We start from the raw sequence: 18,747 nt of genomic DNA on the forward strand, positions 1-18,747 counted from the left end.
ATAATTCGAATCTTAAGCATTAGGCCCTTGAGGAACAAGACATGATTATATGAATTTTGAAATGGTAATTTTAATCCAATCATCCAAATCATGAAAATGAGCTTTAGATTAAATTCACATTTTCTTTCCTTTTTCATAAAAAAATTATTATAATAAACCTTGTGAGTTATGACATATTTTAATTGTTTAAGCCCACTAAAAAACACATGATTATTGCTTGAAGAGACCTATTATATGGTCGTCACCTATCTCACGTACAAATATTAGAAAAGAGTTACGGAAAACTCTCAAGTTATAAAACAAGTGTTTGAAATGTAAATGATAGCTTACCTTGAGAATGAAAAAGATATGTCATAGACTTTTTTTTTAGATTTATCGAGCCTTCCTAAATGTCAAGCTCATAAATCTAAAAAAAAAGTCTGGCATATCTTTTTCATTCTCAAGGTAAGCTATCATTTACATTTCAAACACTAGTTTTATAACTTGAGAGTTTTCCGTGACTCTTTTCTAATATTTGTACGTGAGATAAGTGACGACCCAAAGAATTTGTTTCTTAGATATTGTTGAAGTGTCAGCTGACTACCTAGATTCACTGGTTATCTGAATAATCTTTTTTTGGTTGATATGATTTCTTGACTACATAAATACGTAATGAACTTTCCAAAGAGATCATTAAGAGGTCGTTAATAGAGGAAAGGGACACCATGTTTTGAAACCTCAAACTTATTGTCAAACGAATCCATTGATCTTCTCTATGTTGAGTGAAGGAAGAAAGTGTTACAGGTGGGGTACGTATAGTTTTGATCCATCGTATCGGTCTTTGTGTTTATAAATGAGGTGTCATTCATCTATTTGATGTGAACAAACATATCTAAAGGCCTAAAAAACCGTAGTCTTGTTATCATTCATAAGAAAACTAACTTACGTCTTTTTTTCGTCCCCTAGATGCTTGGGTCCGAGAGGACTCCCTCGTAGTAATGTCAGCAGCTCATATGATTATTTATTTTTAATCTCAAGTTCGACTAGTGTAATTTTCAAATAACTTGAATTTGAAGGTAGATATATTGTGAGTATTGTATTGATAAAAATTTCATTCCATTTTTGCTCGAATTTTTTTTTTTTAAATTTAACGTAAAATATAAAAATATAATATTTGATGTGTACGAAGTTTAGATAATAATAATAACTTTAGTTGATCTAGTAAAATCAATCGTCATACATTTGTAAAGTGATTATATATATATATAGTGAGACAGTCTCACGGGTCGTATTTTGTGAGACATGTATCTTATTTGAGTCATGCATGAAAAAATATTATTTTTTATGGTAAGAATATTACTTTTTATTGTGAATATCGGTAGGGTTGACCCGTTTCACAGATAAAGATTCGTATGACCGTCTCACAAGAGACCTACTCATATATTCATAACTCACACGTAATACATATAATTGAAATACAGTAATAATTTCCGGGTACTCCTTTTCACGCAAACAATATTTCTCGAGTCTCAAATTGGATAAATTGTTAACGACATAGCCAAAAAGTCTACAAATAAAGAAATAAATTCAATATTGTAGTGATTTTTCAATTATTTATTGTGATTATTTATTTGATATGTTATAATTCAAATATTTGTTACAAAACTTATGAAATTATTCATAATAATAATAATTTATAAAATATGTTTAAAATTAATATAGTGAATTGATGTATTAATTCCAAGGATTTTCAGTAATCTCTCAGGCAGGGATATTAATAATGCAGGGATATTAATAAGAAATTTATGTTTGTGATTTTAGTCTTCTATTTTGTCTAATATCAATCTCAGTATGCTATATTGTTTTTTTTTTTCTCAATTTTAATTTTAATTTTTAGATATTCTAAGCACTCTCATGTTTCTTTTTAGGGTAAATTGTAGATAAATTCCTAAACCCCAACTCAAATTTATATACCTAAAAACTTTTGCCTAAACTCCCTAAAAAGTTGAAAATGACAAAAATACCCCTTATAAGTGTAATTTCTAATGATTGATTTTCAGGGCCTTAAAAATTGTATCAGAGCCGAGGTAAAATTATTTCAAACATACAAAATTATTATTATCAAGAAATTAAATGTTTGAGGAGGAGAATTTTCTCGATTAACATGAATCCGAACATAGGTTCGAGATTAACTATTTACAGGATTTATTTCAGAACTCTGGAATATTTGAAACAGGAAGATCTAGCCAAGGTAAGATATCAAAGAGGAACTTATCAAAGTCCTAAGGTAAACTTATGATTCAAAATAACTGGTTCTTAGAAATAGAACCGGATTCCTCTAAACTCTCTGGAGATCTTAGAGAAATTCATAAGACGGTACAAAATTATGGCAATATGATGTATTACGTACCACAAAATATGGAAAAAATTCTTGAAAATCAGGAAGAAATTCTTGGAATATTAAAGGATATTCGAACAAGAATTCAAATCATAGAACAACAACCAAGTTCTAGTAAAAGAACTTCAGAAGAAAGGTTACCACCATTATTTGGTACTGAACCCTTGTTACATTAACAAGGGAAGGCCAAAGTAGTGTTAAAACATTTGATTGAAGAAGAAAAAATGATCAATCTAATTAAATATGTCTCAGAAAAGAAATTAATCTGATGACAACTTTAGAAAGGATTGGTCTCGAGGATCTACAAGAACTTGCATAATCTTTTGCAAATCTCAAAATTGTAGATCTACTAAAGATGAACACAACGGGAGGTGAACCACCTTCTATAACCTGGTCATCTTCTCAGAAACCACCAAGGGAAAGTGTGGGATCTCAAAATATAAATATTAGAGAATCTCAACCCGATTTCCATACTGGTGGAGAATTACACCCAGCGGGAACAAGGACAAGGAGAAATCAAATTCATTTGCACCAAACACCCTATGGAAAAACTGTTTTAGAACCTATATATCCTTATGGGGTTATGCTTAACTTTGATGTACTAGATTTCAAAAACAGAGAAGGTCTCATAGATGACTGGACATCTGCTATGAGAATCGCTGCATGAACACTTGATCTCAACAGAGAATGATTCATTAAACTCCTAGAAATGAGTCTCATGGGATCAGTTAAAATTTCTTGGGACATGACTTCATTAGAAACCAAAGAGTCAGTCATAGCTGAAAAATCTCTTAGTGAGATAGCTGAAAAAATGGCTACCCTATTTAAAGCACAATTTATAGGGGTAGACTATTTTAACAGTCAAGATACATAGAAGATGAAGAAATATACTCAAACTCTGTATAGCATTGAATTACATGACATATGTTTAGTGGATGAATATATTATATAATTCACTAAATATAGATGGAATTCAGGGGTCGAAGAAAATATAGCTATGCAGCTGTTCTTCGCCAAAATGCCAAGTCCTTGGAGAGAAATGCTTATAAGGAAAGATGCCCCTGGCAATCCAGATATGTTGGCACAAAGAGCCTCTTTTCTCAAAGGAAAATTGGCAGAATGGTGTCATATGACAGCATTACAAAAGAATTACAAATGCCTAAGGGGTATCAATAAAAGAATTCCTTTGTGATGTAAAGAAAATGATCTTCCAACAATTATTGGAAGTAAGCCACATAAGTATGAGAAGAAAAGTTTTAAGACTCATCCTTATGCTCGAAGTGGAAGAAGTTCTTGGAAACCAAGAACAGTTTGGTCTAGACAAAAAGTCAGATCTTATAAATCTGAACAAAGAAGTGGACCATCAAGAAGTAGGATATCATCCTAAGCATCGAGTACCTCTCGAAACATGGGAAGAACACCTACAAAGAAAACTTTTAGAAGAGCTCATACTCGAGCCAATGAAAGTTTTAAAGATTGTAATTGCTGGACATGTGGAGCAAGATGTCATATCTCTACAAATTGTCCAAAAAATGAAAAAAGAGGTATTAAATGCTTCGATCCAACCCCGGATATTGAAGAAGCAATTTATTACAAAGATCTTATTCAGGTATACCGATTTGAGAATATTGCCTCAGATGAAAGTATATATGAAGAAGAAGAAGTCTTGAGTCAGGGAGAATCTGATGGAACTGAATCGGATTCTGACTGAAGACGAGGTGTTTCGACAAGAAACACACGAAGATTTGTTTGGTTTCTTTAGTCAGACAACAATATCTCATAACATGGTTCAAAGAATCATGAGTGAAAATCCTAGTCTGCAGAGATATCAAGGATTCTCTGCAGGACAGGTAAAAAAGTTCTTAGGAAGTCTTGGCATAAGAAACAGAAAGCATAATCTAATCTATAAAGTTTCTAGAAGGGAAATGGCAATCCCGATGGAACTTACAGGAAATAGAATGGAGATGCAATTAATTCTTTATGAAGAAATTAAGGAGAAATTACAAAAACTCAAGATAGAAGTAGCAAGAACTATGTCTTGGATTCATACCGGAGCAATCCAGATTATAATAAAAGCTACTTTCAAAGAAGAAATAGATTAACCCTTTGATATTGTTATGCGATAAAATAATGGGGAACCTTCAAGATTCGGTACTGAGAACTATCTCAGGAAATCTCTGCGCAGGAAAGATTGTAGGAGTAATTTATCCGAGAATTGCCTACAACTTAGCAGATCGAGATTTTAGTCGAGCCTTGACATTACATCGGAATTTCAAGGAAAAAGACTGATGAAAGAAGGTAATAGACCATATTCTATTACCTACCAAATTTTATATGCTCCATCTAATACACATCATTCTGAATTGTTTATTAGAAATGGGTTCATTGAAATACCCGAGATATTTGGAAAATTTGCCCAGACAATTTATCCAGAAAGAATTTAGTTTTCTTTAATACAAGAAACAGATATCCAAATATAAGACAAACCGATTCTACAAAGGAATCAAAGTCTTAGATTGGAATCAAGGAAACTATCTTTTCAGGGAGATAGAATTACAAGTTACAGGTGGGGAAAAATGCATGTCCGAGAAACCCAACATAAGCCAAAAATCTTTTCTACCTTAGGAAAGATAAGATTCCCAGAAGGGTGGAAAGAAGTAGAAATAGTATTTGATATTACGAAACAAAAAAATCAATTTCTTTGTAATACCATATACTATTTGGAACAACATATGATAGGAACTTACCAAGGAATGATCAATATCGGAGAATTGGAAGTTCATATCAAAGGAAGTCCAGGCACAGAATCAGATCGATTGGTTCTTGTACTAGAGTTTTTCGAGGAATATAAACCTTGGAAATGTCTAGAGTATGGAATGAAGTTTATGGCAGATGATAGGATGTGAAAAATCCAATGACCACAAGCCCATTCTCGATATACATTCCAGTAGGAATGTTATATGAACAAAATAAGGCATAATATTTTGCTACTTATATTGATTCAGGTGCTGGAATCTGTGCAGAAAAACGAGGAGTTTTTCCAAATAATTTGGAAGAAGAATTACCAAAGATTGCTGGAAGATATTTTTCCAGAAGAATCTTAATCTTATGTAAGGGGATTAAGATGACAGAGATTGTGATCGGAGGTGCTGGTCAAACACCTTGGTATAAAGTAAAAACACCACCGATTTATTTTCATGATACAAGAGCTGACATTTTATTAAGAAATAATTTCCTACAAATGTTTAAGTCCTATACGCAAGAAAATGAGATTAAAAGATTAGTATTCACAACACTTTGTGATCACAAAATCATAGTCCAGAGACTAAGAAAGACATTTTATAGAAAATTGCCAATCCAGTTTCGCAGCAAGCGTGGTGATGAAGGAAAACTTTTAAACCCAAAAATGATGGATTCTAGACGGTTTGGAGAAACAATGCTCCAATTAAGAGCAGATAAAGAGCTCCAACCTGAAGAAATAGAATGCCTTAAGATAGCTCTATATAAGAATGAGGTAGAGTTTGAATCTAAGGTAACATTGGAAGATGACAAGAAAAGAATCAAACAAAATTATAATGAAGATCCTTTTGCATAGCGGGACAAAAATCAACTCAAAGCATGCCTTAAAGTTAAGGAAGACAAATAGTATGAATTTATTCGTTGTAAGCCTATCCCAGTGAATATAATTGATCGAAGGCATATGCAGATTATAATCAAGGAACATTTGGACCTTGGTTTGATTAAAGCGAGAATTTCACCTACAGCAGCTCATGATTCATGGTAAGAAATCATGGTGAAATACAAAGGAACAAACCCAGATTAGTTATTAATTATCAAGAAATTAATAATATTTTGGAGTTTGATGGGTATTTTATACCTAGCAGAGAACATCTAATTAGTTGCATACGCAACACAAAGATATTCTCTAAATTCGATTGTAAATCTGGATTTTACCAGATTCGAATGCATGAAGAAAGCAAAAAATTCACAGCTTTCTCTACACCACAAGGACACTATATTTGGGAAGTATTACTAATGGGATTGGCTAATTTCACCCCAGATATTTCAAAGGAAAATGGGTAATCTATTTAATGATTATTTTAAGTTTATGTTTGTCTATATTGACGATGTGTTAATTGCATCAAAAAATATGGGGGAACATATTAAACATTTAGAAATTTTCTCTGATGTTTGTAAAAAAGAAGGACTGGTTCTATCAGAAAAGAAAGCAGTCATTGTCACAAGAAAGATTGAATTCCTCAGAATAGAAATCGATGAGTCGGGAATAATTGCAAGATCATATAGAAGAAAAGGTGCAAAATTTTCCAAACGAGTTAAAAGAAAAGAATCAACTTCAAAGTTTTCTAGGAGTTGTAAATTTTGCTGGGATGTTTATTAAAAACCTAGCAAAACACAGAAAGGTGTTCAGTCCATTACTGAAAAAGATGCCAAATATATATGGACGAAAGAACACACACAGGGACTTAGTCAACTAAAGGAGATTTGTAAAAATCTTCCAAGAATAACTATTCCTCAAGATGAAGATGATCTGGTATTATATACGGATGTCAGTGATCATTGGTGGGCAGCAATTCTTACTAAGCTCACACCCGATGGAGAACAACCATACAGATATTGTAGTGGTCTATTCTCCGATGCAGAAGCCATAAGATGACATATAAACGAAAAAGAATTTTATGCAGTAAAAAGGACTTTTGAAAAATGACCATTATTTTTACTTGGAAAGAAATTTACTTTGAAATTTGATAATACACAGGTAAAAGCTTTTCTGAAAAATAAGATTGAATCCAAACCAGAAAAAGCTAGACTTTTAAGATGCCAAGCTTTATGTCAAAATTATATTTTTGATATTATTATTATTAAATCTCACGAAAATATTATTGCAGATTTTTAACAAGAGATGGACATCATTGACATCGATGCTATTATCAAGATGCAGAGGCATTTGAGGGAACACCTTGAAATGCTTCAAAATGAGTTTAACAAGTTAGCACTGAACGCAGAAATTGCGGGAAGGGTCCAACAAGCGGATAAGAGAATTGTCTCTGATCGAATCACATGATGTTTACAAGCATATACTCAGTTATAGTCTTTAATTCAAAGGCCTATCCTCCAAGGCATTGAGAAGCCATTGGTTTCTCGAATGGAGAGTTTTCGAGTACAAGACTCTATACCTAGAGCAGGGGATTCAAGTAACCCTAGCACAAGTGTTAAGCCGGGATCATCTTCTGATGAGTCGGCCAAAACAAAAATTGAAACTCCAGATTCCGATCTCGAGTCTTCAAGTCAACCCTTCACCTCGGGGATTGAAGAGGGAGAGATCAACCTTATACCTAATACTGACAAGGGCAAATCTAATGTTGGTACTAATGAAGCTGCAATTTCTCTATTCCAGGTTTACCAACATACTTGGGAGAAATTAAACACAAGAATTGGCATCAACCCATCTGTTGTTCGATTTGATGTGGCTGGAAAATATCCTAGGGTATGGTTGAAACCTAATTCATATCCTAAGGAAGTCAAATCATGGTATGAATTTGGGGCTCTTGCCTCAGTTTATACTACTTCACACAGTTTCCCAGAGATTTCAGCATTACCAAAGTGGATTCAGGAAGCGGTGCATGAAACCTGGACAAACAATGATTATTTGTCCAGAGGAGATATTCTGGAGTTGTATTTTTTCAGTGCAGCACCAGAACTAGCAGGGAAAGGTTCACACGAAGCTTTTCATTTAATCAAGCTAAGGAGGCCAGATATGAATGCCCAGAAATTCATCAAGGATCCTCCTACAAACGAAACATCCCTGGTTTCTTCATTTAATGAAGATGACATCTCTAACAGGAGAGCATGGGGAGTTTGGGTTTGTCTAACCGAGATGGACAAAGTCAAGTATCCATTTAAATTTTATCAAAATTCGGTAAATTGATCTTTCTTGTTAAATACAATGATAGGAAAAACAACAAGTTTTGCAGAAGACATATTTGAAGGGAAAAAAAAAAGAAATCTTCTGTGGAACAGCAAACTGCCGGCAAGCAAAGAGACTCGCCGAAAATTCTGTAATATGGCACATGTAGGAAGATGGTCGGAGAACATCTGCCCAGAATGTCAGAACCAGAAAGAACCAGAGTTTGGTAAAGGATTCAAGCCGAGATCTGATCGGAAACACTTGACCGATAACAGTACAAGTGGGAAAGGACCACAAGCACGATATCCTCGGGGACACAGAAAGCCAAGGATTCCCCAACAAAGCTAAAATTGGACATTTGACCTTCCCACTAACAAAAAAAAGGACCACCATGTGAGTGGAATACAAGGACCACCAATAATCGGTGAAAAAAGTCAAAAGACCATTGGATTCCCTATCTTTAAAGATAAAGAAAATCCAACAAACAGACAAGAAACTTTAACCCAAAAATCATCTATAAAAAGAAATTAAAACGGGGTAAGAGAAACGCACAAGAAAATATACGAAACTTGAAAAATGCCAATGTTCTTTGCATATCTCAAGGCAGTCAAGAGACGTATAAAAGAAAAAAGACAAGACCTGAGAAATTTCCAAGCCTATCATAAACGACTAAAATATGAAGGCAAATAAATTTGTGCTGACATAATTCAAATCAATATCGATCGAATATGCCGGAAGATAAAACGAAAAGAAAAAGCTCTGTCTAGATTCATATTCTAAACAAAACTAGGGACCACTTCGATGGAGAAGTAAATGGACCACTCAACCACTACAGAAAGTGGTCCACATGCAAGCTGTAAAGGCTCATCAAGAGTTGAAGTCCGAGTTTCAAATCCAGAGAGCCTTCTATACATAAGCAAGAAGAATGAAGTTGAGATCATCGAACATTTCCTCAATTTTTTTCAAAAATAAATTGTAATCTTTCTCTTTTTAGTTTATATATTTTGTAAGTTCAGCTAGTATCGGTAGCTAAACAAATTTCTCCTCCTCTACATGAATTTACTATGTAATAATAGTTATTATGTTTGAATAAAAGAACCAAGGATTTTGCCCCTCTCATGTATTAGTTTCAAATTAAAATATTTTACTATACACCCCGAGGTAGGAAACGAAACATGGTTGTGCTAGGTGCTGTTGAAGGAATTTACGTCAGAAAACATCTGTTGCGACTGCGTGGTTGGGCTGTGAGGAGTAGTCTGTAAAACCCGATGGATATAACCCGACGACATTCAGGTCAAAGAGGTAAATAGTTTAATTTATTATACGGAATCATGATGGGCCTTTTATTAAAAAAATCGATCATTTGAGCATGATATATAGGCTGAAAACCTTGCGTAGCTGTATGTCTTGGGGCTATATGCCTTCAAGAATAGACTCGATATGTATAACAATGCCACGTACTATATGTAAAAGGGTAAGGGTATTTTTGAAAATTTTAAAATATTGGGGAGTTAAAACAAAGAATTGAAGAGATATGGAGTAAGGATAAAATTGAGAAGGAAAGCAGGGAGTTATTGAAAGTTTGTCCTTCTTTCTATCAACAATATTCATTTGATAAAGACTTTGTTTTGATTCAATGGTTTTTTTCCCTTTTATCTCTAATCTTAACTTTTTTTTTTAATTTCATTAGGAAATCAATATATTTACAATAGATATATTTTTAATATTTTTTCTTTATTAATTATAATATATTATTGATTACACTGAACTACATCCTAGCTCTGCTCCTGCATGATGTTGACGTGACACGTAAACAATTATGTAGAAAAAATAAGTACATTTTTTTTTTAAAAAAAACAATATTATCAAAAATTTAGAAAGTTGCATGAATATAATTCGATTTTAAGAAGAACTAAAATTGTAGATAGATATATAAATAAATAAATAAATATAAACAATTTTTCCTCAAAGAACGTATTATATTATATTATTTTTGCATTATAGCTTCATATAATAATCTTCCAATAGGACTAAAACGGAGACTTTCTCTAATCATATCGGTCAAAATGATCATTATATTCAAAACTACGATGTTAAATTATTAAATAATGTCTGATCATAAAAATTATTTTGACGTTTGACTAATGACGTGGCTCTTATTGATTGGTCAAAATAGTAAAATAACTGTTTTAGAATGCATTAATTAACTATTAATTAATATTAAAAAGCCACATGTATTTATGCTTTTCAATTATTGAATGTCACATTAGGGATCATATAAAATTTAATATATCGGGAGTTTGGTATACATACGTATAATTAAGTTCATATTGATCCGATTCGATTATTAACCAGTGGATATTTTTAATTAGTAATAATATAGTTTGACCAATAATTGGGTGGGTTTTGAGACCGAGCTGTAGTTCTAATGGTCTCACCTTATTTCCCATTGTAATGACCATGTTCGAGTCTTTCCACCCTCAAAAATATGATTTCAAAAAAAAAAAAATTGGGTGGTTTTTTTTAAAAAAATACTTGGATAATCGAGTTGGTTTGATTTCACATTATGGTCTTAATTACAAAATGTCTTTCACTTTTCCGATTAGGCTCTGATTTCAAGAAATATAGTCTAAATCTTGCGGTATATATTGTACACCTATTGTGGACACTTATGTGAACACTTATGATGTGTCGCTCATCTATTGGATGTTCAACTTTTTTATGTTTCATCACATCTAATAAACGAATGACACTTCAATACTCACATTAGTGTACACAATAAATCTTATCTAAACATTTATAGGTTTTGACAAATATAATTTCTAAAATGTTAGAATCAAGCGGAGCTTCATTCTTACAATCTAGCTCAATTGTAGGCTTTTTTTAAAAAATATTATAAATTAATTAATTCATTATAATAATGTGACAAAGTGAGGAGTTTTACAAAAATATTGCAATCCGGGACTCACTGTCCCGGATTCTGACATTTTTTTAAAAAAAAATTTAAAAAAATAAAAAAGAAATTGTCCGTGACAGACTGACCCGGATTCTGAATCCGGGTCAGTCTGTCACGGATTCTGACTCGGTCAATTCCGTGTATAATCCGTGGCCTCTTTTCCTATAAATTACACCTAGTGTTCGACATTTTTCCATCGGCGCAAACATTCATTTATCAATCAGTATTAGGCATTCTGCGCAAATATTTTTTCATCGATCCTTCGGCACAAATATTCGGCATTCTTCCTACTCAACTATTTTTTTCTCGTTCCGTGGTATTTTTTGTTAGTTATAATTTTTGGAATCGTGAGGAGTATTAGAATTTTGGAGAATTCCGTCGAATCTCTGTCTAATTTTTTTTCTTTCTATATTGAATATTTTTTGTATAATATTTATGATAATGTTTGTTATTTATTGCAGATATTTAAAATCGTTCGCTTATTCAATTACAAATTTCGTATAACTACATTTTGAAAAGGTAATTTCCATAATTTTATATATTTTAATTATGTTATTTATATTTTATTAATACAATTAAAATTTTTTTCGTTTGCATTTTAATATTGTGTATAATTTTGTTAAAGAAGACATTTATTAATCGCGTGACTTATGAAAACGACAAGTTTTTTTTTTCTTTTAACAAAGCAAAAAAAAAAAAAAAAAAAGGAATTCCATTAGTATTGAACTGTTATGTAGGGCATGCTGCGATATTCGTTGTTTAAAATTTTGTTATGATATCTTACGTGAAATTTTTAACGCATCGCGTGCACTGCAATATATAACTAGCTAATCATGTAATTTTTAACGAAAGACCCACTTAAATAAATTATATATAAGTTTTGTATTAATAAATTCATTAGGTATAAATTCTTTATTTCAAGATTATTTAATTAAATATAACTAAATTTATTTATAATATAGATAAAAAAATATAATAAATAACTATTTCTCACCAAAACTTAGATATATTGTTTTCGTACAATTCAAATTAAAATTGTTAGTATAAGAAATTGATATAATAAATAACAATCGTGTCTCACTAATCCAGGCTTTAAATAGAAAGGCTTATCTCTTGAGCGTGTATTGACCTTCCATTTCTCTAATATACCGAAAATATTTGTTCCTCGGGTTGCGAGAAATATACCGAAAATATTTGTTCCTCATATTCATTCTCGCAATTTATTTCTTTATCCGATTCATATGCGCAAAATCTATCTTTTTCACTTCGATCTTGTATTAATATTATTTGTTGATTTTACCATCCTTTTCATTTGAAGATATATCAAGAGAAAATGTTTAATTTCGTTGTTAATAGTATATTATATATTAAGAATATATTTTCTTTTGTATAGTTTTTTTGATAATACTTGTCATTTATTTCAGATATTAGCACCGTTTGTTGATGTTATTACAAGTTCCGTGTAATTACGTACGAGAATGTCATTTAAGTAATTTTTTTAATATTTTATTTGTATTATTTATATAATAGATTGATAATTTTAATTAAAATATTTTTATCCAATTATATATTTTGAAATAACTTACTTAAAATTTGTGTGGTTATATACAAAACAATTTTGAAAAATATGTTATAAAATTGCACCGAGTATTTGGCGAATTCATCCGTCATTCAGTACTTGTTCGTCATTCTTCTTGTGCAGCTCTTTATTTTGGTCACTCCTTGGTATTTTTTGTTAGTTATAAAGAATCCCTGATTCTCCTCCCTTTTTAAATTGCGTCTATCGTGTTATTATCGTAATTCCTAATTTGATTTTATAGTTTTCTGTTGAATATCATAATTTTTTAGAATTGCGCCGAGTCTCAGCAATTCATAATTTGATTTGGGAGAATTGTGCTGAGTATTAGAATTTGGGAGAATTCCTAATTCGAATCTCTGTTTTTTCTTTCTATATTGAATTGTTTTATGTATATTGTATCTTTTAATATTTGTAATTTATTGCAGATATTAAACTCCGGTAGCTGATTTAATTACAAATTCCATACAACGACATTTGAAAAGGTAATTTAAATAATTTCTTATATTTTAATTGTATTATTTATGTTGTATTAATGTAAATATTATTTTTTTCGGTTGTATTATACTATTGAAAGGCCCGAGAATTTTATCCTATTAATCTGAAATGATTTGGGGATAATTGATATGATTATAGACGGAAAGGATCAGACCGGGAAAGACGAGATAATGCATGAAAATGTGCGAGGAACAGTAGCCCTCGCGCATATGCGCGGCACAGATGCGCGCATATGCGCGACGTGGGCAGAGGACCTCGCGCATATGCGTGAAGTAAGTCGCGCATATGCGCGAGACTGTACAAGCGAAGTCCAGAGGACCTCGCGCATATGCGCGGAGATGAGTCGCGCATATGCGCGAGCTGCCGAGAAGCCGAGTCCAGAGAGTTGGGCGCATATGTGCAGAAATGTGTCGCGCATATGCGCCAGCAGTTGGGAAGACACGCGCCGAGACTTAAGGTCTGGCGCATATGCGCCGGTTGATGTCGCGCATATGCGCGAGACGTGTAATAGGCGGAATGAGCCACTCGTCCTCTTGCATGTACGTGTATGTATATATATATATGCACGAATTCTTCAGAATTTAGGAATGAAGAATCGAGAAAGGGACGAGGAAAGAATTGAAATATTCTTACGCCTTTTGTGAGAAATCCGTCTATCTGATTTTGAATCCAACTTCAGTACTGTGTTCCTATCGACGTTAGGCTAACACTGGACGTAAGTTTTGTTACGTTTTGATATGATTTGAAATTATGGTATTGTCAGAATCTGATATGATTCATATATGATGTTCTTGGCATGTTAGACATCGTATAATCGAAACCGGACTGAGGAACAGATACCATATGAAATTGTTATGATTTTTAGAGTTAAGTTGAGTAAGAATTGATATCAAGATTGAGTGATTATCGAGTATAAGATGTTAGAATTGATATCTGACTGATATGGTATGGCTGGATATATTGAGATTATGATGTTATGCCGTTGAACCAGAATTTGATTGAATTCTGATTATATCCAGTATTGATTGAGTGGTGTATTGATACCGTACCCTCAATATTGTTATTGTCAGATTGAGTATTGACCAGCTTTGAGTTCGAGACTTCGACAGAGTCAGAGTATCAGAAAGAAAGGTATAAATTAATGTTGAGTTGGGATTGCACAACTCGAGTGAGGTTTGACTCGAGTCTCCCTAAATCACATACTTAGTTATTACATTGATATTTGTAATTGATGAGATTGATGTTTGTAGTCTATTGATTTATAGCCACTGCATGTATTGACTACCGATACGCTAGTCATCGGCTGATTCGCCTAGTTACTGTATGCATGTATTGACTGCTGATTCGCCTAGTCACCGGCTGATTCGCCTAGTCACCGGCTGATTCGTCTGGTTATCGGCTGATTCGTCTAGTTATCGACTGATTCGTCTAAACTTTGGCTGATTTGCTTAATTACTGACTGATTCGTCTAATTATTGGCTGATTCGCTTAATCCTTGACTGATTCGTCAATTTTGCGGCTGTTTCGCCCATACACTGGATATAGGAATTATATCGATGCCGTTTAGGGTTGATTCATTCCTATCGACTGAGATTCGATATAATTATCAATATCCAGACATTGGGATCCCTGGGTTAGAGTTGAGTCGAGTCTGAGACGACGCGTTGTTTGAGTCAAGTCTGTGATGACATGTTGATTTACAGTTTTGATATTATACATGTTTGTTGATTGGCTGCATGTGAATGATATTTGTTATATGCTTTTGTATATGTTTTTATATGATTGCATGTTTACATTGTTTATACTGGGATTTATTCTCACCGGAGTTATCCGGCTGTTGTCTTGTTTTGTATGTGTGCATGACAACAGGTGGGACGGGTTCAGGGTTGAGAAGATGAAGAGAGATCGTGATTAGAGTGGAGGCTCCGGACTTGGATTAGAGATAGGGTTGGACACTTGATATTAGTTGTTAAACCTTAGTTGAATAAATGTATGTAGTACATGACTTGTACTTTTATATTGAGATGTATATATGTTTTATTTCACTACGTTCCGCATTTTAAAAAAAAAATTTAGACCCTGTTTTATAATTGATTAATTAGTCCCAATTATGATTAAGAACATGATTAGCGTCCGGGTCCCCACAACTATTTTATAAAATTTTGTTAATAATGACTCTTTATAATTATTTCAAAGTTGCACGCCTCGACAGTACATATATATATTAAATTAATAATAATAATAATAATATTTTTATTCAATAATAATAATAATATTATTAATTTACTTAGAAGTCTGATTTTAGTAATCAAATTAAGTTTTAAGGTAACAAAAATTTTATATGTAGTAAAAAAATTTTGAGAAATATAAATTTATCTTGTAAATTGTTCATTTGTTTCTGTTTATTATATTTTTTTTATTAATTTTAAATTTTTTATACACTTAATTAATTGTTAAAATTGTTAATATAAGAAACTAATATATTTGAAAATTCTAATTACACACGTTTAAAAATCTAAATTTTAAATCTAAGTCATAACAATTTTTTGTATTAAATTTTGTTATGATTGTATACATTATGTCATTTTTTTTTTGTGCAGACATGGATACTATGAGAGGCTTACTGTATGTAGGTGGCTATGTCATTATTGAAGATGGTAGGGTTGGATATAGTATCCCCGCGACAAGGACCATTAAAATCTCTAGGTCTATTACATTTTCTCAATTGGTGAATTTTGTGCATCGGAAGCTGGATATCGACCCATCAAAATTCTGCATCAAGTTGTCAACGAAATATTGTTATAGCTCGTTGGCTCGTTACAATGAAGAGCATGTCTATATCACAGATGATGATAGTCTACAATTTATGTTTGAGTTGCCGACACTGGATTGCATGTACTTGTCTGTTGATTCATCGCCAGTGTTACAGAACGTAAGTGATTACGATTTTGATGCAGTCATACCAGTAATAACGCAAGGTTTGGGAACAGTAGGTTTGAATGAAGCGAGACCTTCTATGTATCACATCGATGAACAGTCAGGGCATACATACTCTGGGATCGACACTGGTCCTTGGGATCACCATATCACGGCTGACACTGAAGAAGACTATGCACGGGGGATGAATACAACACGAGAATGGGATTTTACTTCAAGAGGTTGGGATCATCATATCACGGGTCCATCAGGAGTTGATGTCGCATGGGGTTCTAGCAGAACAGGTCAATTGGATGCAAATATTCCCGCTCCAATTACAGAACACATGCCTGAGCAAGATGATTTATTCGGGGACAGTTCGCATCATGTCATGAATAGCGATGATGATTTGTATGCTACATCAAGTGACGGAGAAGATGATCATCATGTTGACAATGCAAATGAAGGGACATCGGCGCGTGTGTTAATGTCTGGAGCAACAATGAAAGAGAACATTCCTATTGCACCGGAGCAACATTTACGTGAAATTCCTCAATTTTTCAATGAAGTCTATCATGAACAAATTCCAGATTCATTTGGTATTCCTTCTGCATCACGAACAAACTTTTACAATCCTGAAAGGCCAGAGCTCGGTGTAAAAATGGTTTTTAATAGAAAAGGTGAGTTAATAGCTTCTGTGAAGGATTTTTCTGTTCGGGTTTTGAGACGTGAATATATCGTTGTCGAAAGTTCTCCGACAATTTGGAAGGTCAAATGCAAGAACTGGTCCGAAGGTGGCAATTGTGGGTGGGGACTTCGAGCATCGTTCAAAAAAAGTTTAGGCTACTTCATGATCACAAAATATGGTGGTGATCACACATGCATGTCTACCCAAGTCGGTATAGATCACCACAACATTGACGTAAACATGATAGCCAATACACTTTTGGGAATCGTACGTTGTGATCCTGCATACGAAATCAAAATGTGCGCGAAAGTATTAAAGAAAAATATGGTTATGATATATCGTATGCTACGGCATGGCAGAGTTTGAAACGCGCGGTGGAGTTAGTCTATGGCACATGGGAAAGCTCTGTAACTTTGCTTCCTAAATATATGGGAGCTTTGTCGAAGTACAATCCAGGAACTGTTGTAGAATGGAAACATCTTCGACCGTATGACCATCCACATAAAGTTTTGAACTTTGTGTTTTGGGTATTCAGACCATGTATAGATGGTTTTCGACATTGTCGCAACGTAATCAGTGTAGACGGTACCCATATGTACACCAAATATAAGCACAAACTACTCATAGCAGTAACATTGGATGCCAATAACCAAGTTTTGCCGCTAGCATTTGCGCTTGTTGATGAAGAAAATTATGAGTCTTGGCATTGGTTCCTCGGTAATGTTGCACGACATGTTACAAGAGGGTGTAGTGGTGTGTGCCTTATATCTGATAGACATGCGGGTATAACAAGTGCAGTTTAAGATCTCCCTGACTTCAAGCCTCCTCTTGGTGTTCATCGTTTCTGTTTGAGGCATGTTTGCTCTAATTTCAACAGCAGATTCAAAAACATTCATTTAAAAGACTTATGTTGGGAAGCAGAGATACAACACCAAGTATCAAAATTTAATGCGACAATGGAGGCAATTAAAACAAATAATGCAGCAGCTTTCACGTATTTGTCAAACATTCCAAAAGAAAAATGGTCATTGGCTCATGATGGTGGATGGCGCCGAGGGATAATGACGACGAACATGTCTGAGTGTATTAATGGTGTGTTGAAAGGGGCGCGACGTCTTCCAATAACTGCGATAGTCGAGATGAGCTTTCAGCGTTGCGTGAATTATTTCATTCAACGGCGAGCTCGAAGTGATAAGATGCTCGAAAAAAATCAACCATGAACCGACTATGCATACTCTAAATTTGATATGTGGTCAAAAAAGTCAATTGAACATCGAGTTGTAAGATTTGACCAAAGGGATAAAACAGCATCCGTCGCGACAGGAGGAAAACCAGGTCGTCAACATCACATACAAGCTGTGAACATTTCTACGCGTGATTGCACCTGTGGTAAATTCACAATATTTGGAATACCTTGTTCACATGTTATATGTGCAGCGAAATGGTTTGGTTTGAATCCCGCACAGCTTGTACAACCATGGTTTACATTGAGCGAATACGTGAACACATACGATGGAAGATTCTACCCTATGATGAACAATATTGGGATGAACCTACATTCCAATTACGACATAATGGTGTTCGTCGACAACGGAGGCAGGCTGGTAGAGATCGAACGACACGCATAAGAAACGAGATGGACCAGCCATCAACGAGGGAGAGACATCGTGGGAGGTAAAAAATCTACAATAACGTATTGTATTTTATTTTAAACCATAACATGTGAAGTTATTAATGTAATTACAAAATTGTGTATAAAAATTTTGTATTTATTAATAATTCTTGTTCATTGCAGGTAGGTGCAGGTGAG

The 18,747-nt window shown here is 33.5% G+C and overlaps 1 protein-coding gene across 3 annotated transcripts; it reads left to right on the top strand.

The window, feature by feature from the left end:
- The first annotated feature begins 11,454 nt into the window (after nucleotides 1–11,454).
- On the top strand, nucleotides 11,455–18,458 carry LOC142547591 (uncharacterized). 3 transcript variants are annotated; one of them, XM_075655953.1, is made up of 4 exons: nucleotides 11,455–11,778; nucleotides 12,684–12,739; nucleotides 13,264–13,320; nucleotides 15,934–18,458. In XM_075655953.1, the coding sequence occupies exon 4, from the start codon at nucleotides 15,936–15,938 to the stop codon at nucleotides 17,301–17,303; it is 1,368 nt and encodes a 455-aa protein (XP_075512068.1). In that variant the 5' UTR covers nucleotides 11,455–11,778; nucleotides 12,684–12,739; nucleotides 13,264–13,320; nucleotides 15,934–15,935; the 3' UTR covers nucleotides 17,304–18,458. The 3 variants fall into 3 exon arrangements, with proteins under 3 accessions (XP_075512068.1, XP_075512070.1, XP_075512069.1); XM_075655955.1 differs by lacking the exon at nucleotides 12,684–12,739; XM_075655954.1 differs by lacking the exons at nucleotides 11,455–11,778; nucleotides 12,684–12,739 and having other exon boundaries at nucleotides 12,838–13,320.
- The last annotated feature ends 289 nt before the right edge of the window (nucleotides 18,459–18,747 follow it).

Source organism: Primulina tabacum, chromosome 5 (genome assembly GCF_025594145.1).
Source record: "Primulina tabacum isolate GXHZ01 chromosome 5, ASM2559414v2, whole genome shotgun sequence".
Lineage (NCBI taxonomy): Eukaryota > Viridiplantae > Streptophyta > Magnoliopsida > Lamiales > Gesneriaceae > Primulina > Primulina tabacum.